Source organism: Doryrhamphus excisus, linkage group LG5 (genome assembly GCF_037039965.1).
Source record: "Doryrhamphus excisus strain RoL-2023G ecotype Guam linkage group LG5, RoL_Dexc_Guam_v1.1, whole genome shotgun sequence".
Taxonomy (NCBI): Eukaryota; Metazoa; Chordata; class Actinopteri; order Syngnathiformes; family Syngnathidae; genus Doryrhamphus; species Doryrhamphus excisus.
In genome coordinates, this window is record NC_136361.1 from 13,903,753 (window position 1) to 13,925,989 (window position 22,237).

Sequence of the window (22,237 nt, forward strand, 5' to 3'; positions counted from 1 at the left end):
AATGAGCACCCCCGCTCCCCCACGTCACATCTAAACTGCGCGTGTCCTCCCAAAATAAAGTCCAACCTGAAGTGTAAATAAACACATATAAATTTATTATTTACCATTTTTACACTGCAACTCTTTGAGTGACAGGCGACACCAACTGGTAACAACACAGTGACGACAGTTACGATCCAGCCAATGATGACATCCTGGTGCTTAGTACATGCCACTGTTTTGCACGTTAGCGTATAGCTACCGGTGCAGGGCAGGAGCTAAATGCTGCATGCTAACCCCATGTCATGGCAAAACAAACAGATAAAGCCACATCCACTCACAAACAGCTAAAATAAAAAAAGGTCTCTGAAGGTGGGCTGGCTGTCGGAGTATGAGGGAACAGACGACGTTGAATATGGGTTGATTCAGTCACAAATGAATGGAACAGTGTAGTACGCCATGGCGCAGAAAGTCTGCCATGATGGTTAGCAAGAGCGGTGGCCAGGGCTGCGTATTCGCTAGCTCTGAGCTCAATGTAAAATAAAGTTATGCGCTGTGCGTACACAGAAGAAGGGCGAGCGAAGCAGAGCTTGGGGGAGGGCAGACAGTGGCGCCGACGGCCACGGCCATAAGGAACCCCCCGTTCCTCTGTGACATCACAAATAGAACAGTTTTGCAACGCCCTCTGAGTTTTGAGCCATTCCAAACTTCTTTCAGGGCTCACTTCCAAATGAAACTAAAACTTTGACATCGTTTAACACGAGAATATAACAATTTAACTACATTTATATGGTCAGAAAAGTGGAAAAAGCACAATAGGTCCCCTTTAAAGCAATTAATGGCTGAGCAGTGTGCCAAGGACATGCTTACAATGCAATGTTTCTGGATTCTGCTCACCATCATGGCGGCCAAACCCACACAAGGCATAATACTGAGTGGCTGTTTACTTATTTAGACAAAAGTAAACATTCATTCATTCATTTTCTACCGCTTGTCTTTACGAGGGTCGCGGGGGATGCTGGAGCCTATCCCAGCTGTCTTCGGGCGAGAGGCGGGGTACACCCTGGACTGGTCGCCAGCCAATCACAGGGCACATATGTATAGACAAACAACCATTCACACTCTCATTCATACCTATGGACAATTTGGAGTCACCAATTAACCTAGCATGTTTTTGGAATGTGGGAGGAAAACGGAGCACAGGGACAACATGGAAACTCCACACTGAGATGGCCAAGTGTGGGATTGAACTTGGGTCTTCTAGCTGCAAGGTCTGCGTGCTAACCACTCGACCGCCGTGCAGCCCCCAAAAGTAAACACATGCATCAAATGTGGCATCACTTTCAAGTAATTTCCCAAAATGACGGGCTGCTGCAAAACAAAGGAAGTAAATGCGTACATAATTAAGAAAATAAATGGTAAACAAGAATACAAATGGAAAATGAAATGATGAACAAGCTGTTTCCTCCAAGATTCACATCATTAATTGGATGGGAATCGTTCCATGGCTTGTTTTGTCTGAGGTGGACAAAAAAAGAAAACTACAATGTGAAATCTGCCTTGCTGACCTTTTGAATCCACTCATGTACAAAATACCACAGAATGGAAGTCGGAGGTTTTGGACACTTGTGATACTCGTGTGCATGTCGGGAGATGCTCAGATTAATTACAAAATTAGCGGGGCCATTGCCCATGACCACCTTGCATTCTGAAATATACAGCTTGGTAGTGTTCTGGGGAATTAGAAAACTGCACCGCTTGGTGGCAGTGGCCGAGGTCTGGTCCACCTGAATAAAGAAACCTTATCACACAAACTGCGAGAATGTCAAAGACTGTTGAACTTTCTTGGTTCTGCAAGCCACCGTGGAGGACTTGGTTTTACACTGAGCTGCAACGTCTTTTTTTTGGACTTTGATGAGGGGTGCTGCCCTTCTGTTGTTGTGATCACATGAGGTGTGGATGCTGGTTTGAGCTGAGTCTGGGATGGACTACTTCTATCGCAGTGCTAATATTGCTCATATGAGACTGATATGCGAGATCAATATCAGATTGGGACACCCCTACAAGTCCCAGATTGTGGCCTTTTCACTAGGGGCCAAAATAATTGTCTCTGTGCAGCTGGTTACTGCAAAGTTCATGTCTTTGCTTATCAAACGTTGGGTTTCATATGCTCTAGTGTTTATATGGCTTGGTTTTTGTCCATTTTTTTCTAGACTTTTGCCTTGGTTTTTGTTCAGTGTTGTAGTTTTCATACAATATTGCACATAACAAACTAGTTTGTTTGCTACTGTACTGTTACGTGAAATCAAGTCAAACAAAGCATCATATGTATTGCTGACTGCTAAATAACCCATCACGGGGCCAAAGAAAGTTGCAAGTGTCAGCACTTTCACAAAGAAGGTGAGAAACTGTTGAATTTGAATTTTAATATTTTTGTGTGTCTGAAGCGGATTAGTGCTGGACGGTAGACGAGTGGTTAGTGTGCAGGCCTCGCAGCTATGAGATCCAAGTTCAATCCCACCCTCGGCCATCTCTGTGTGGAGTTTGCATGTTCTCCCCGTGCATGCGTGGGCTTTCTCCGGGTACTCCGATTTCCTCCCACATTCCAAAAACATGCTAGGTTAATTGGTGACTCCAAATTGTCCATAGGTATGAATGTGAGTGTGAATGGTTGTTTGTCTATATGTGCCCTGTGATTGGCTGGCGACAGCTGGGATAGGCTTCAGCTTCCCCCACGACCTTTGTGAGGATAAGCAGTGGAAAATTAATGAATGAATGAAACGGATTAATTGGAAACATGACCTCGTTTTTTGCACGTTGCGGTTTTTGTTTGACTTTTTGGAGCAAATGAATGATGAAAATGGAGGTTCCACTATGCTATCTTATATATTCAACATTTTCTTCTTCGTGATTGATGTAAAATGTTGCTTACTCTGCTATATGTAAATGATGTGGACAAACAATGCAGGATCCTTCTTTGTCGAAGCATCTAGAGAGGCTCCCTTCCTGAGTTTGAAAACTTGTGAGTTTCATTAAAGTGACAGAACGCTGCAGTCAAACAGCGGCAGCAGAATGATTGATGTTTCCCTGCTGCCACAAAGGTGAGGGAAAGAAATATAGAACTTTCATTCCACTTGTGTTAACTCACAGCTCAGCAAATAAAATGCATCCTGTGTTTTAAATGAGTCGCCGCACGGCGGAAGGTGATAATAAATGTAGAAAAAGTTGTCTTCTTCCAGGAGGATATTGTGCTTATCTGTGCATGTTGCATCTTTCTGGATATTAAAATAGACTTTTGAATTTTTATTGATGGTTTTCTTAAACTTGATACCAATGAAAGAAGCGTTGTGGCTTGTTAAATTTAGCTGAGCTACATTGTAAAGAAAAAAAAATGGATTCTTGGAGGAGTACTGATGTGAATGCTGGGCGAGGTAGTAGGGATTAAATTATGGGTAACATTTGACGTTTTGCTTATATCTAACCAACAATTTTTTCAACTTAGACTTATTTTAAAGAACTAAACCCAGTTTTTTTTATGTTAACCAAAAGGGAATCAACAGATAAGGACCTCGGTTGTTAATTCTTTCAAATTGATTTGATGGAGAATCCAGTTATCTTTCTGGTTGACTTGAAGTCTGATGGCCTCCTCAGTCAATGCAATATAAAGAAGGCAAACTCCCAGAAGTCCACTTCAAGTCTAATGAAGCCCTTCAGTCAATACACACTGCTCTCTACTACTATTCTGCTTTCGAGGGAACCTAAAATTCACTACAGTATAACCTTTCAAGGTGAACTTTAAATGCATATATCCAAAGCCGTACTGTATGCCTTTCTGTGATAATATCTGTAGTGTATTTGGTTGTTCTGCTCTTGTTAGAAGAATAGCAAATTGTGCAAAAAGTACTGAAACATTGAAGAGTCGGACATGTAAGCCATTGTCTAACATGGCAAATGGCACATTAGGACACCCCCTGACTGTAGAGCAGGGGTCTCAAACACGCGGCCCGCGGGCCAAATGTGGCCCGCAGGACACTAGTTTGTGGCCCCCGCCTTGATATGAAAGTTTAATGTTAGTGCGGCCCGCACAAGTTTGATATGGATGCTGTATGGTATCATGTACCCAGAAAAAATTATTAAGTTTGATTAATGTTCATGTTAAAGGTTAAATAACTGTTAATAGTTATCCTCCCTATCCGTGTGGAAGTGGTAAGTTTTTGGCTATTTAAGTTTAAAGGAAATAACTTGAAGGCCACCGTTTAGGTCGCTAGCTCTCTAGTTTGCGAGTTAGCATGTGTCTCAAGACCCTGCAGTTGCGCAATATGTTGTAAATAAAAAGAGTATAAATGTGACTATAGTCGTGTTTTGTCATGTCTACAGGGCTCTAATAATGCTTTGTTAATTTTAATCTGAAAAAAATAATTTGTCTACCCACCAACTATATGTGGTTTCTTAAGTTTTTATTATTTGCTGTTTTGTTATTATTATATTTATTTATTACTGATTGATTGATTTTCTTTATTCTTGATTTGTTTATTTATTTTTCATCTTATTTTGTGTAGAAAAATAAAAAGTAAGATATTTGAGAACAGTGGAATGTTTTATCAGAGCTTTTATTGTAGAAAATTGGAACCAAAGCGAAGTTTTTTCAATTTTTTTGTTTTTAATAAATGTGTTTTTTGTTTTTTTTTGATGCGGCCCAGTCTCACCCAGACCCGAGCTCCAGTGGCCCCCAAGTTTGAGACCCCTGCTGTAGAGGAAGAAATGCTGACATACACTTGACTGTTTTTAGGACTGTCACCATTGATGTACTACATTGCTGATTGGGAAGTCACACAACTCCATTCAAAAATCAAACAACAAATGATTAATCATGACAGGGACCCTTTATGGTTGGTTTTATCTGGAAATGACTTTACTCCATAGCAGGTTGCGAGTCCTGTAGGTAACAATGGAGGATACAATGACGGCGACGTTGATGGTGATGCTCCTGGTTGTTCAGAGTGATGGCTGATTGTTTCCTTTCAGTTTCATCTTGTGTGATTTATCATCTATCCTTGTGATAAACAGGGTGAAATGTTTAAAATGTTCGCAGTGTCAAGACTATAAATATTCATAAGCCCTCTTTGTTCCCGGTGACCCTGGAAGTCAAATGAAATTGCAAAGTGAAAAGCTGCAAAGTGAAGCCTTGAACTCATCAGAAAGTGATTTATGATCTAAACCTCCATGCTAGACAGACACGCATCCCCTTGAAGTCACAGTATGTTCATCTTAGAGTGAATATTTCTATTTTTGATCAGGCATAATTCCCATAGAAAGTCGAAGAACTGGTCTCAGACTTGGTAGAGGCCTCATGTTAGAGCCATGACAGTGTTTTGGACATTTAACCTCCCTGCAAAGGTGTGCAGACCCTTTGTTTAGCTCCTTCATTTTGCTTTAATGGTGTATAAAACATGTGAAAGGTTTGTGCAAACAGTAACGGAACATACCATTTTATGAGGATAATGACTATTTAGAAGATCTGGACTAATTAGTTGTCCAGAAAAATGTTTCCTGCACTAATCAGGACAGTCCCAAACCTAAGAGAGGTATTTCTGAGTACCAGTATGCATACCCACACTGATTGTTGCAGTCATTAATGAGAACCAGAGTGTGTGAATCATCCAGACTGGAAGCGCATCTGATTTGGATTTATTTAAATCTTGCATTTTTTTTCCCCCATGTGTTTTTTTTTAACGTAGATGTTTGCTGGATGTGATGGAATTGTGGGATGATGAATGTACTGTATCTAAAAGCAGCCCCCTAGTGGTTATGTTGAACTGTGTATGCAGTACAAAAGAAGCAACAGGAGTTTCAACCTCACAACTTTTGCTGTGCAGCACTAAAAATATCATCTACCGATGATTTTACTTTTGTTCTTACTTTTATACACAAGTAAAACACAATTAACTTGCATACTATTTAAAATGAAGCAATATTTCTTAATTTATGGCAAATGGGGTAACATTAACCATTGCATATATTTTTTCATTATTTGTTATAATAATTTAATTGAGGCCGACACGGCGGACTCGTGGTTAGCAAGCAGACCTCACAGCTAGGAGACCAGGGTTCAATTCCACCCTCGGCCATCTCTGTGTGGAGTTTGCATGTTCTCCCCGTGAATGTGTGGGTTTTCTCCGGGTACTCCGGTTTCCTCCCACATTCCAAAAACATGCTAGGTTAATTGGCGACTCCAAATTGTCCATAGGTATGAATGTGAGTGTGAATGGTTGTTTGTCTATATGTGCCCTGTGATTGGCTGGCGACCAGTCCAGGTTGTAACCCGCCTCTCGCCCAAAGACAGCTGGGATAGGCTCCAGCACCCTCCGCGACCCTTGTGAGGAAAAAGCGGTAGAAAATGAATGAATGAATAATTAATATATGACAACATAATTTAATACACTATAAACAATTTTTTTTGCAGTGGTGACATATAGGGGTGTTATTTGATGTCTAGAAGGCTCTGATAGTGTTTCTAAAACATATTGTTTCCAAAACTTAGTCATGTTTTAACTGTGTATAAACGAATGAATGTTGTATTTTAAAGTATCTTTTACTCTGTTTACTTGTTTTTATTCAACTCATTTTTTCTGTAACGTGTCTTTGAGTATTTTGAAAAGCGCTATACAAATAAAATGTATTATTATTATTATTATTAGAAGATCCTTAACAGCTTTTATATGCTCTAACTAGACGTAATATTGGATTAGAAATCTTGCTTTACGGAAATTGACTTATCACAGTCAGGTCTGGAACTTAACCGCAATAAACGAGAGATTATTGTAATTGTGTTGGTGAGCCAATATAATTAATACGCACTTTAAACCTCTTCTTCTTCTTTCTCTTTGGGCTTTTCCCTTCAGGGGTCGTCACAGCAAATCAATCTCCTCCATCCAACCCTGTCTTCTGCATCTGTCTCTCTCACACCAACTACCCTCATGTCCTTCTTCACGACATCCATAAACCTCCTCTTTGGTTTTCTTCTACGGCTCCTACCTGGCAGCATCCTTCTACCAATATATTCACTATCTCTCCTCTGGACATGTCCCAACCATCTCAGTCTGGCCTCTCTGACTTTATCTCCAAGGCCTCTAACATGTAATGTCCCTCTGATGTACTCCTTCCTGATCCTATCCATCCTGGTCATTCCCAAAGAGAACCTCAGCATCCTAGTACATTGTTTCCACTACTTCTGCATAAAATATACATGAAGTATTTATTATATTTTGGTGATTTTAAGCCCCGTCTTACCGCACAATTAACAGTTACCCCATGCTGATGAACATGAAAAACGTTTTTAGGTTTTAGGGTTTTTTCCCAACTCAAGTCAGTAAAAATGTAACACCTCAAATTTGTAAAATTCTTATTCTTCTTTCTTTTTGGGCTTTTCCCTTCAGGGGTCACCACAGCAAATTGACCTCCTCCATCCAACCCTGTCTCTCTCACACCAACTACCCTACCCTCATGTCCTCCTTCACTACATCCAAAAACCTCCTCTTTGGTCTTCCTGGACATGTCCGGACCATCTCAGTGTGGCCTCTCTGGCTTTATCTCCAAGGCCTCTAACATGTAATGTCACTCTGATGTACTTCTTCCTGATCCTATCTATCCTGGTCACTCCCAATGAGAACCTCAGCACCCTCATCTCTGCTACCTCCAGTTCTGCTTCTTGTCTTTTCAACACTTTAAAACCAAACAAATATCGAGGAGAAATTTGTGACATACCAGAGGGTTAGCAAGTATCATTTGTGGTTACTGGAATGATAATTTCCCCGTAATACTAAATGTATTTTGTCCTTAGCAAGGTGTTTCTGTTTAGCACAGGTTATTTGCATGTATTGACGCATGCAGGTCATTTTGCTCAAGAGCGGTGATACCTCATTTATTGACACCCACGTTTGCAACCAATTTACATACGTACCAGCCTACGCGTTGCAGATCTTGGGTTTCTGAGAGCTCTACAAAAGTGATAGCCGTCACGACCGTTGTGGAAAACTCACAAAACTGTTCATTTTAACCTTTGAAAGCCCTTATTGTACATTATTTGTTTGACACGGCCTTCGGGTGAGTTTTCAAGGTCTGAAGGGTTTCAAAGTTGTGTCAGACTGAAAGTTGGCAAAGTATAAAATTGAGGATTTGAAAGTATTACACTTTCTGACCAGCATGGGCGTGTAATGTTTCCTAAAACGGAACTCAGCATCCATGCTGACTTTAGTGGGATAGAAAGGGACGAAGCTGAGATAAATGCGCCCGCCTGCGGTGTTCTACCCTTGACTGAGGACCTGCAACATTTATAGAATACCAAAACATACACGAGCCTCTTTCATGTAGAGAAATCACTAAATTACCATCATGGCTGCAACAGCATTGTGTTTTTGACAAAGAACACAGCAAAGTGCTACAATAATTACACCAGTGATTTTCAACCACTGTGGCGCGGCACACTAGTGTACCTTGAGAAACCGTCAGGTGTGCCATGAGGAATTATCCAATATCACTTTTTATAATTAACATTTATTTATCATCATTTGCAAATATTATGTCAATAGCCATTATGTCAATAGTATACATGGACCCAAATATTCCAATTGCATTTGGTTTATTTGCTCAAACGGAAAGAATTGAACAGGGATGGAATATTCCTTTAACCAATCCGATTGAGGTATCTTGTACCCGCTCAAATGGAAAGTTGTCAGGGTGCCTTCTTCTTCGTGGTGTTTTTCTTCTTCTGTTGTTTATTGCCGGTTGGCAAGCAGCTTTCGTATGCATTAGCGCCATCTGTGGAACAGAATCTAAACCCTTCTATACGCCATTCACAAGTCCCGTTTTATTAAAAAAGAAAATATATAGTATCTATATAAAACATGTCCTGAGTTTAATTATAAAATATTAGCAAGATTGAATTTGATCTTTTCCTGTTTAAATTGATCCCGGGTGCGTTCTTTCAGCGCATGCTCAGATATGACGTAACACGCAGATCCAGACGTTCTTCACTTTTAAAAATGGAGGCCAGTAATCGGCACTGGACTAAGCAAAGTTTGTTTTTGATTCAAACTAAATTTCAAGACTGGACAGATGAAAAACTGGCAATACGGAGTTATTCCAACAAGTGAAAGAATAACTTGGGGAAGCCGGTATAACGTGATGTTGATGTTTACGTTTTACCGCGCATGACCCATTGACTATTTTGTTCTGTTTGATTTTCACGGCGCATGTAGACAAGAGATTGGAATATTCCTTTCCATGGATACCATTGTTTCCCGAAAGGTCATTCGGAAAGAGAAAAACTTGTCAGTTAAAAACGTGGCTACTGTGGAGTGTCTGTGGTGTAAAGACTGGCAGAGCAATGTAATATTGGTCCGTGTGGCAACACCTACCTTGTTCCTCCGATAGACTTATTGATGCATGTGTGAGGTCGTGGTGACATTTTGTAACATTTTTGGTTAGTGGTGTGCCACAAGATTTTTACAATGTAAAAAACGTGCCGTGGCTCAAAAAAGGTTGAAAAACACTGGGCTAGAGTGACATGTTGCTAACACACAACATGAACAGTCACAGCGACGCCCACCAACAGACACAAGCTGATGGCGTGAGACTTCTGCGGTCAAACTAATTGGCTGTTGTTTGGCTACAGAGTCGTTAATTAAAATGAATCAGGGACTGTACAGCCAGGGCTATATGCCAATACCCAAGACCTTGGGTCAGGATGTCACGCGCCGCCGATCGCAAGGTCCAGGGGGCACGGCATGTGCATCAGGCAAGCCATCAAAGCCGCATGCAACTTTGTTGCATCAGTTATTGCGTGTATGGTGAAATAACTCAAAAGGACGATTAATCCCGTAGAATGGTGAAAATCACTGCTCTAGCCTACTAATTCCTTGATTGGTTCTAGCATTAAACATGAAAAAATAGGCAGGTTTTCAATGGATTGCTGCATTTTTTTTATATTAACTAATTAAAAGTTAAATAAGTTCAGTTTTTGGACTGATGTACTGAACCACTTATATCTGAAAAACAGATACAAGGATATAAAATACCATAACATAAAACCAAAAAATGTAAACCATGAGTGTATTTGTCTACGGACTGGACGGGTGGCTACGTATCACAAAGCACTTACACTTTCTGTCCTTCACTTAATTTATACCATGTGGGAACACTCAGTACTGAAAATGCACAGTTAGACCTCTATTGATCATAAAAATGTGATCATGTACTGTCACTAACTTTAATGACTCTTATGCAACACCCATCATGATTAATGCCGTCAGGTTCATGAACTCTTACAGTACACTTTTAAACGACCTTGAAACAAAACACAAAGTGACAAAAGATGTCTTGTGTCCCTGATACTTTTTTTCCCCCCTTCTTATCACTTTTGTTCTTCTCTGCTCTTAAAGCCGCCGGAAGGCTGAGACGGTCTATGAATATAAAAAAGATGGTTTCAAATAAAAAAACTCGACATTCTTGTGTTCTTTGATGGGGTGATGCAGAACATGGTGTCACAACCTTGTCATACTTTCTTTTTCCCCGATAGGGTCTTCATGCAAATGAGTTTTACATTGCTTTTTGTTTGTTTTTATTAGTTGACTTATTCGCAAGATGACAGAATCCATGAATCTTTAGGGTGGAAAATGGCTCGGGATAGAATTTTGAGTGTCGCTGTGTAGTGTAAGAATGAGTGATTGGCAGCTCCTGGCATATCAGAAATATTGTGATCTGGTACACTGATGCAGAGTTACGACTATTTCTCAATCTTCACAGTATGCTGAAATCAAGTATATGCACCTCGGTATGTACAAATTACAAACTGATGTTGCTTTCTGGTTAGCATAGGTTTTAGCATTAGCATTCGGAATTCACTGTTCGTTCACATTTTTAACAATTTGCATGCAGCTGCATCTTTAATTTCTCAGTGAATTATGTAATCTATCACAATATATTGGCAAAAACTCAAGTACTGTGATATGTATTGTATCATGAAGTAGGGTTGCAACTCACGATTATTTTCTTCGTCGATGAATCAGTACCTTGATTTGATAAATTCAGTAATTGATTATGTCATTGATTTATGTGATGTATTCCATTGTAACCTGATGCATGTTCAAATAAAATAAGACCATTGCCATAATTGGTCAGACTGTAGAGTAGGAGTCTTGAAAGTGAGGCTCAAGGGCCTTTTTCAGCTTGTGCTTGTGTATTTATTGGCCCGCAGCAAGAATGGCGACCAGTCCAGGGTGTACCCTGCCTCTCGCCCAAGGACAGCTGGGATAGGCTCCAGCACCCCCGCGACCCTCGTGAGGAAAAGCAGTAGAAAATGAATGAATGAATGAATGAATGAATTACTAAAATAGTCAATTAATTGGATCATGAATTAATCATCGATATACCTAAGTTTTAGCCAATACCCCAACTGTAAACGTTGCGGTTAACCACAGTCCATGCACTGCTGGGTTTATATTCTACCAAAGCAAATAACCACATAGGGTCTTTTATTATTTGCAGATCCCAAACATTGACATTAATAACTCTGGCCGGCATTAATATCGTGTGGCATTCATAAAAAAAAATTATTGATGCCACACGGTTGCTGCATTTGAAGTGTCATGAATGGTTAGCATCCAGCATCTCCATCTCCCTCTGCATGGTATGGATGTCTACCATGAAGTCATCAGCGTTTTCTTCCTTATTGCAATTACAACATTGGTTCTGTTGCTGATACAGTGAAACATTATACTTGTTAATAATTGAGGGAACTGTTTTCTTTTCCCTTTTTTCATCCACTCCAAGTCATTATTAATATTTAAAAGGTTTTTATGTTTAGGAAATAACAGCCTCTCTCCAACTATAACTGCCTTCCAAATAACGCACCGTTTTATTAGCGTCCTTAGTTGTTGTTTTCAATGTGTAGTCTCTGCCAGAGCTGGACGGTTTCATGTTGTTCGCCAGTTTACAAGAGCCTGTGGGCTCGTACGCTATCACTGATAAAATATTTGATACTTGAGCTAATGTGAGCCAGTTTTGCATCTTACAAATGAATGTGTTGATCACAGGAAGTTTAGATGTGACAAAACATGGAACGTCGCTGCAGTTAAGACTAATTAGCTGAGACCTGCGAGGTCGTAGAACTTGTTAATTTGGGGATAAAAGATGTGAATAATGAAAAGCTTTTAAAGTCATTTCCTGCCAAAAAGTGAATCGAGTGACATTTCGGTGGAGTTTAGAAATGTCAGTGCAGTTTTGTTTCAGGAATGCGTGATTTCCTGATCAGTAATCATGAAATATCATTGGCCGCCTGGAGCTGTACACATTTAATGACACGTACGTGCCTGCTGTGTCTTTGCTGCAGATGATGAAGTTTGCCTGGGACAACTACAAGCAGTACGCCTGGGGCAAGAACGAGCTCCGGCCTTTGACTAAGAACGGCCATATTGGAAACATGTTTGGTGAGTGTCGGCTCTTTTAAATGTCATTTTGAAATGCACACATGTTCACATATTATTGAGGCTATGATCATCTAAAATTGGAAGAATTTGTAAGAATAACCAAGATAATTTAACTATTTTTAGTTTTCTCAATCTATATTTTTTAATTGAATAATATGACTAAGAACGGCCATATTGGAAACATGTTTGGTGAGTGTCGGCTCTTTTAAATGTCATTTTGAAATGCACACATGTTCAGATATTATTGAGGCTATGATCATCTGAAATTGGAAGAATTTGTAAGAATAGCTAAGATAATTTCACTATTTTTAGGTTTTTCAATCTATACTTTTTAATTGAATAACACTGGGGGGGAAAATTACATAAAATGTTTATGTTTGTCATGGGGTGTTTGTATGATTTATTACTGAATTCTCACTCGAGTACTTTTAAAATGTGATTAAATACACACAATTAAACAAATAAAATTAAGGAAAGCATGAAATTCATATTCCATTGCAAAAAAAAATAACAATTTCTAATGAAATATAGTTTAGTTGTCGCACTGCACCATAGCAGAGACTTAAATTGGATTATCTGATCATTTTTCTTTGATTTGATTTATCCTTGCGCTAGGCTTGTGAACTTTAATGAATGTTATCACGAGGGATGAATTAAATCCTGCCTTCAGGTTGTAATGGAATAGAATGTGTTCTTTTAAATACAGGATGGATTATGGCCTCACTTTGGAGGCTGCAGTTTGTGTTGCTTTGCTACAATGACAGTTCCATTTGAATTCATTCTTATCGTTGGGCCACGCCTATAATTTGGGCCCATTTGTTTTCCCACGACATTACTTGCTATATTTTGTTTAATTTCAATTTGAACAATCAAATTCCATTTCCCTACTCATGTTGGCTCGACTACAGTTGCGAATATCAGTCAGAAAAATTAAATATACACACATCCTGTGTGTAGTTCATTGAAACCACTAAATGGTTCCTCTCAAATAGACCCATCCATCAATTTTCTATTCCGCTTATCCTCACAAGGGTCACAGGCATTCTGGAGCCTACCCAGCTGTTTTCGGGTGAGAGGTGTGGTACACCCTGGACTGGTCGCCAGCCAGTCACAGGGCACATATAGACAAACAACCATTCACACTCACATTCATACCTATGGACAATTTGGAGTCGCCAATTAACCTAGCATGTTTTTGGAATGTGGGAGGAAACCGGAGTACCAGGAGCATGGGGAGAACATGCAAACTCCACACAGAGATGCCTGAGGAGGGAATTGAACCCCTGTATCGTCCACCGTGCAGCCCAGTCAAATAGACAGTCTTTGAATATTCTTACTATATATAAACAGCAGAGCGCTCGTGTCACCTATAGAAGATCTTGGTTGTTGGTGTAGTTCCTGAAAACCAATCTGTGCTCTCCTGTCAAATAGAGGATCTCTGAAATAGCATTTTTGGATCTTTGACTTGCATGTTTTTTGGTCATGTAGAGGATCTTAGAATAGAATAGAGCATTCATTTATTAATTCATTTTCTACCCGAGGGTTGTGTGGGGGGGGGGGGGGTAGTGCTGGAGCCTATCCCAGCTGTCTTCAGACGAGAGGCGGGGTACACCCTGGACTCGTGGCCAGCCAATCACAGGGCACATATAGACAAACAACCATTCACACTCACATTCATACCTATGGACAATTTGGAATGTGGGAGGAATACGGAGTACCCGGAGAAAACCCACGCATGCACGGATAGAACATGCAAACTCCACACAGAGATGGCCGAGGGTGGAATTGAACTCGGGTGTCCTAGCTGTGTGGCCTGTGCGGTAACTGCTCATCCGCCGTGCAGCCTGGAATAGAGCAGAATAGAATAAAAAAACTGTATTGTCACTCTGACATTGTACAATGAAACTCTGTCCAGCACTTCTCCATTGCAGCATAATTACATAACATAAATGTAATATTTTATTTAATGTTAATGTAATCGTCCTTAAAACAGCTAAGTCCTCCTGTGACGTGTAGAGGATCTTTGACTTTTTTTTTTTGCTGCTCCTTTAAACCAGCAGAGCACTCCTGTTGTATATAGAGAATCTTTGACTCGTTTTTTTGCTGTAGTTCCTTAAAACGACTAGGCTTATGTTATGAAGTATTTTTGCAGATGATTTATTGTATTATTAATGGATAGTGGGTTGATTTGTTATTGTCATGGCACACAAACCAGAGTCCTAATAATAGATAATAGAGAGAAGAGTTGTCATCTTCTCGTTGACAATTACCTTGGTTAAGTGTTCCGTGCAGCCTAGTATTGACCCTTAGTGTGCCTGATATGTTCCTCCACCAAAAAATAAATACATAATATCAATGTTTCCAGAAATACATTTCTTTTTCTAACACTACTCCGAGTCTCCGGCAGATTAGCGCAGGAAAGGGCATCATGCTAGTTCATAAATGTCACGTTCAAGGCAGCGGGAGAGGCGGTGCAGGGAAGCCAGGTATGAAATTGGATGCTGTGTTCTTAAATGTAATCCTGGGAGTAAACAGACATGTTTGGTTCCACGGCCAGCGAATGGAGGCTGTCCATGTATGCCGAGAGATGCCGGAAGATATCTCCGCTGCACCGTACTCAGACACAAACACCAAAGACGAGATGTTCTCCACACTCACTGAGCCTCAGCAGTTGTCGTCTTTTGTCTTGCATGAGATTACCGGATCATTCAAGTCGTTCCTGACTGCAACCCTCAAGGCTGAATCTTGTTAGCTTTGCTCTGAGGAAAGGAGCTTCTGCATACTTTTACAGTCCATACAGTTTGTGTTGATTCTACCACAATAATTTGAACATAATTATGGGCCCGTATTATGCAAAAGTGACTTTTTAATGATCTTCTAACCCGAGGTTGGCAACCTTTAGCATTAAAAGAGTCATTTCCATCACATTAAAACCCACTTGGAGACACAAAACCACAAAATTGAAGGCAACACTCCATACTGTATATTGTTTCCTTGAACGTATTGTTCACATTCTTTGCAAAGAGATGTGATTCTCCATCTGGTAATGGCTTCCCACCTCATATACAGCCCAGTGTTGCCAACTTGGCCATTTTCTCGATAAATCTGGTGACTTTCCAAACCCTCTTGCTGACTTCATTCATTCATTTTCTACCGCTTTTCCTCACGAGGGTCGCGGGGGGTGCTGGAGCCTATCCAAGCTGTCTTCGGGCAAAAGGCGGGGTACACCCTGGACTGGTCGCCAGCCAATCACAGGGCACATATATAATCAAACAACCATTCACACTCACATTCATACCTATGGACAATTTGGAGTCACCAATTAACCTAGCATGTTTTTGGAATGTGGGAGGAAACCGGAGTACCCGGAGAAAACCCACACATGGACGGGGGGAAGAGAACATGCAAACTCCATGGCCGAGGGTGGAATTGAACTCATGTCTCCTAGTTGTGAGGCCTGTGCGCTAACCACTCGGTCGCCGTGCAGCCATTTTTCCACCAAACTTATTCAAATTTTACACACTTGTGCTTGTCAGTCGCCTATAAGTGTGTACCAAAATTTGTGGTGATTCGGCTAAACACACTAGAGTTTGCACGGGGAGAATGCAAACTCCACACAGAGATGGCAGAGGGTAAAATTGAACTCTGGTGTCCTAGCTGTGAGGTCTGCACGCTAACCACTCGACCGCCGTGCCGCCCTCTTGCTGACTTATTTTTTCAAAAGCAATCAGCGACAAATGTATAGACTTTTCCTGACACTGGGAGATTTTTCTGGTGGTAATTTTTCTGCCGCCGTGCTCTCGGGCTCCAACCACATAGCTACTATAACTAAAACATATTACTATGCTCCTGTTAATTACAATGTTTTTTTTCATTGTAACACAACACGGCAGAAGCGGACATAAAGCCAGCGATCAAACCACAAGCGACTGGGCAGTGATTGGGATGAGGTCATGTTTTACGAGGCTTTATTTCTGATATGAAATCCCATCAGTATGTTTGGTGTGTACTTTGGCTTTAAGAGCTTTATCTGCCCCCCCCGGCCCTTTTTTTAAACTTTCATTCAGCATAAACCATCATTTTGCCAAAGGGGTCATCTTTTAATCTGCTTCTGCTGGATTGTCTGTCTGTCGGCAAGATTTATGTAAAAAAAAAAAAAAAACACAAAACACACACCAGATCAATATTGAAATGAGTGTTTCAGGAAAGATGAAGTGCAAATCTGTTAGCTCAAAGATTTTAAAAAATTTCACTGTATTTGGAATAACTGTGCCTTTAGCCGTATTCACATTATAAATGTGAATACTAAATGTTTCTTTGAACCGAGGCAGGTTGTATAAACAGAGGGAAGATCATTTTACATTTTCAAATTGTTAAAACCTTTCCTGTCCAGCCAGTAAGTCAAATAGTATTGTTGAGAATATAAGATATTCAACATAATTCATCAGTTCATTCATGTTATAGTAATTCTGGGCGAAAATTGCGCATGGCAACATGCATAAGTAATCACTCTACATACTGTATATTTTATTCCACTCTAATGCTGGCATCCTTCCCTTTTGAATGGATTGAATTTCAGCGTCACTTTTTTTTCCACTCAGGGTGGCTGTGGTTTAAGTCTGCAAATTCATTTCATACCAAATTGATTGTTCAGTTTAGCAATCATGATAAAGAAGCATCTGATGTCTATTTCTTTAACATTGATGTCTGTTATAGGTCCAACATTTTGTTACAAGTGGTTGGTTTTTTTAAATATCACGTGATTTGGGTTGCATATGCATGTTTGGGTTTGTTTACTGTGATGACTAAGTGTCCGTGAATGCAGCGGCAACTTGTGACCGGGGAGTTACATGATGCACCTTTCTAAGAAAAAGCTAAATAGCTCGATCATAACAGACAGCAGTTTGCTAGTTTTGTTTCATGCTCAAAATCATCAAACTTACTTATTTGTTGCTACAGTATGATCCTTCCTGCTTCAAGCTCCTTGCACCGAGAGGCATTCAGGCACACTCGTAATTGCGAGTGTTAGGTGCTAAATGTTTTTCTTTTTTATTCACGCACCCCCTATTACTATTATGTTAATGATGCGTTAACAAAAGTTTCCTTTAACAGAGGTCTCACTCACTCACATTTTGTATTTGCTGAACATTTGTGGGCTAATATTATAATAATTAAGAAAAATAGTAATACAAAAATCTTCTTGCAGATTGTATTGTTTCAAATAATGGCCCATAGATCCGAAATTGATATATTTTTACATAAAATTTGATGTAATTGTAGTAATGTAGTTGCACATCGAATAATTTACCGCAAAGAGATTTCCCCAACTTATTATAGATATAAACGATATAAAATAATTTATATCTCTGATTAAATGTGATTAATTGTGAGTTAACTATGGACAAATGTGATTAATCACAATCAAATATTTTAATCGATTGGCAGCCCTGATAAAAAAAATATATATAATATATATATTTATATTTCACTATATATAGTGAAATATATATTGAAATTATCCATGGAATCTTAAATTACCATTGAGCAGGGCACCCTAAGCATAGATGGGCAGAATCTTCTGGAGTCCCAGGCCCACAACCCAGATCCCGAGAGTGAGCATGAGAACACCAGGCCAGCAACGACGACCCCAACAAAGCAGCAGGTTGTTGTTTTTTTCCAAGTCAAGTGTCCATCACTCAAAGTGCTGCTTGCATACAAAAGCAGTTCAGGGAACATTTTTCGGAGCAGGACAGTCTGTTGCTCTTGGATGCCTTTTCCGCATGTCTCTGGGTTACCAGGCTGGGAAAAATCCTGACAATGAATCCCTCAAGTAAACTCTGAGCTCAGTAGGAGTGGATTTATCATGTTTTCTGGTTAAGCTACAACAATATGGTGGACTGGAGAGCCGATCGCCTCGGATTTCAAACCAAGGCGGGATGCTTTGAGACTGAAACGTTTGGAAAAACTCCTCACGGTCACTGATAAAAGACGTCTAATTCCCTCTAAGCACACTCTAGATGAAATGCAAACCGGGGTTTATATTGCCGTTTGTTACGGGCAATAAATGATTGCGGACACAGTCCCATTATAGCCTCTTTTTAAAGGTAAACAGTATGAGCTAGCTCACATTTAAACGTTCATCCTTGAAGCTCTTCCACTTTATGTATGTGTAATCATTACATATACAGTTTTTATTTCAACACTGCAGGTTTTCTTTCCAACCAGCAATCACCAGCAGGTGACTTAATTGAGAGCTCCGTCCCTCAAATTGAAAGTGTTGATCATTACAATCACCTGCTTTAGTGAGCAGCAGGAAAGAAAACCTGCAGCGTCTCGGCCCTCCACAGCACCAGTATGACACCCCTGCTCTACTGACAAGGAGTTTGGGATATTTAATCTTCTAAATTGGGACCAATATTTACAAAGTTGTCACTGAATTTTTCTACCAACTCATTTATATGATCATTTTTCCTTCAACGTTTCCTGTGTGATAATATTTTTGACAAATATACACCACACAGTGGTGCTGTTATTGAACCTCCTTTACAAAACAACCACTAACTCTAGTTTGTTTAGCCAAATCACCACAAATTTAGGTACACACTTTTAGGCGACTGACAAGCACAAGTGTGGACAATTTGAATAAGTTTGGTGGAAAAATGGCTGCACAGCGACCGAGTGGTTAGCGCACAGGCCTCACAACTAGGAGACATGAGTTCAATTCCACCCTCGGCAATGGAGTTTGCATGTTCTCCCCGTGCATGCCTGGGTACTCCAGTTTCCTCCCACAAAAATTCCAAAAACATGCTAGGTTAATTGGTGACTCCAAATTGTCCATAAGTATGAATGTGAGTGTGAATGGTTGTTTGGCTATATGTGCCCTGTGACTGGCCGGCAACCAGTCCAGGGTGTACCCTGCCTCTGGCCTGAACACAGCTGGGATAGGCTCCAGCATACCCCCCGCGACACTTGAGAGTACAAGCGGTAGAAAATGAATGAATGGTGTAAAAACATGGCTACCATCAAGCATAACAGTTACATATATGAAGACTTTAAATTACTGTAGATGTCAATGGTTATTTGTCTATCAGTGCAAGTCTAAAATTTAGAGTTACAGCTGCCCCTTTAGGTTTCAGTTTATAATTTAAGGTAGAGTTAAAAGGGCTCAGGTTGAAGGCTTTTTAAAAAGAAACTCCCACTCACTGCCTGATGCGCCCACTCCTTCCTTCTTTTGATGTGATACAATTTCCCATCCACTCTATTCCTTTCTCTTTGATGTGCAAGGCCCTAATCGGAACCGAGAGACATTCAACCCCTTGTGGACAACGTCAATGCCCCCGCCAACTGACACTTTAACCTTTGTCTAGTAAATGGTGTGGGCAAAGTTTGGGATTGTGTGTTGAAAATATTGCAATCTGTCATAGCTGACCCTTCCACATGTGGGAGGTTTTCAGTGTAAACATACTTGTTGGCTGGTGGAAGGCATGCTACTGGACCTTTTGTGGTGGCTAATAATTAGGGATGCTCCGATCGATCGGCCATGATACCATTTATCGATAAATGTCGACAAAAGCTGATAACCTTTGGCTCGTGTTATTGGGGAATGTCACCCTCCCACGTTCCTTCACACTGTGCCAAAACAAAACCAAAACAAAACCAAGCACATGCAACGAAAACGATGTCATAGTAGAAGCACACAGAAAAGCTTTAATTTAATATGGCGTTGATGGAATATGGTGAGTTTTTGAGGCTCGGAGATTATGCCGTGATCATCAGTCAAACAGCAGCTAATCCAGCCAAAATGGTGGACAACACTCACCTGTACATGTGTGACAGTCAGAATGCTAAGCAAATAACCTGAAAAATAATTCATAAAGACAAAATCAAAAAGCCTTTGTCATCGGTGGAAGACTGCTCTCTCATTTGGAGTCCACCTATGTCCTACAAATACCTGGGAGTCCTGCTCGGGGTCCATCAATGACCTCACTACCAAAATGGATTGTTGACAAGATGGCTATCAGGCAGCCAGATCCACACGGACATCCACACGGCTCTTTATCTTTCCTGTGAGTTATTTCCTCAATTCTATTGTGTTTCTCAACCTTGCTACTTTCTATGGTTCCATTGTGGTGTTATTTTGCAGTCTTAATCCAACATAAAAGAGGCAGAGGCATATAGTTTAAATTTTAGTTAGCAAAGCACTACAGAGTCCAACGCTGATGATGTCATAGATAAGCGACTGAACTAGGGGACAATGGCTGTGTTTGAAACCGCATACTAACTACTAAATACTTCCATGCCCATATTGTCCACACTCCATACTGCATACCCAATCCATCAGACAGTATGCAAAGCGTTTACACGACAGCGTACCACATGATAACCCATAATGCATTGTGCTCCTATCAGAGCCGAAATGGACAGGCTGAAGCTGATTTCATTTTAGCTATAAACTCTTTAAATACATAATTTTATTGAGATTTTTTTAAAATCAGGTGAGAAAGTGGCTGTTTAGATCCCAAGTGTGCCATTTAGTTCTCCAAATACCAACCATTTCCAATTTCGTTTGGACAAATTCGGCAAAATTTAAGCTAGACGAAGTGAGCAACACATATTTTCACAAAATAAAACTTTTCTCATACAAAAAAACATAGTGATAAATCACTGCTTTTACTTTGAAAACAAGAAGCGAACCAACTCGCAATATATGCTTGACATCGCTGTTTGGTCCATCCTGCTGCTCAGTGTTCAGCCAATGTTTTTTTTTTTCTTGGTGACATCACATCACGTTGCATCCTGGGTAATTTGAGTGTGAGTAGTAAAGCTGATGATACATACTCAACATTTCTGGCGAATGCAGTATGCATCCGGGAACTTCTCGCATACTCAAAAATTGCATACTGCCAGTGTAGACACACTGAATACTGCATAGCTTGTATGAGTAGTAGGTGAGTATGCGGTTTGGAACACAGCCAATGACTTTGGGTTTAGGGTTCCATGCTAACACGCTGCTAAAGTACATTCGCAATACAGTTGGACTCCTGCAGTGCATAATGTATGCGAACTGGGAAGTGTACACAAACCTAAGCAACATATTTATGTAACAGCGGTTTCACTGTACATGAAATTGTTTATATAATATAAATGTTTATATAATATACATTTTCTCTCCTGTCCTCATCCCAAGAGTTGGCTCTCTTTGCTGAATACAAAATGCCCAGATCTCCTTCGTGTGAACCCTTCACCTTTCTCCCTCTCTAGCGGTGAGCCCGGGGAACCGTTTAAAACCAAATGTTTATTGGACCATCTCATGTGCTGTTAAAGCAGCATCTGCCAGGTGCTCCGAGGTGACGGAGAGAGGGGAAGGAGATGGCCGGCAACGGTGATTTAGCTTGGATCAATGGTCCAAATGATGGAGCCACGGCTATTTATTGTTTAGTGGCTGAACTGAAAGGTGAAATAATGATTTACAGAGCAAATAGCAGCGCGGGATTTAAGATCAATTTGCGTTGTCGAACATCCTGATTGTAATCTTGTACGACAAACAGCAGTGACTGAGCTTCTCGTGATTTCTGCTTAGGAAGCACTTATTTCTATGAAACTTTTACTGCTTATGTGATTTAGCTGGCATGCACACATACAGTAAGCCTGGAGCACCACCACTCTAATATTAAACGCATTCAACTGGCAACATCTTCCACCAGCAATTACCTTCAACATTCTTCGGAGACAAGTATTTACCCTCCCTGGCAATTACCTCTCAATAGTCCCTG

At 40.4% G+C, this 22,237-nt stretch overlaps 1 protein-coding gene across 5 annotated transcripts in view; it reads left to right on the plus strand.

Moving 5' to 3' along the window:
• LOC131105031 (mannosyl-oligosaccharide 1,2-alpha-mannosidase IC) overlaps window positions 1-22,237 on the plus strand; it is a 160,595-nt gene that overhangs the window by 71,205 nt on the left and 67,153 nt on the right. For 4 of the 5 annotated variants that reach the window (XM_078790753.1, XM_058052720.2, XM_078790756.1 and 1 more), the window contains exon 2: window positions 12,368-12,464. In XM_078790753.1, the coding sequence (XP_078646879.1) occupies window positions 12,368-12,464 (97 nt within the window). Of the gene's footprint in view, window positions 1-12,367; window positions 12,465-12,601; window positions 12,654-22,237 lie in introns of those variants that run through there. The other variant, XM_078790757.1, reaches the window with a different exon arrangement.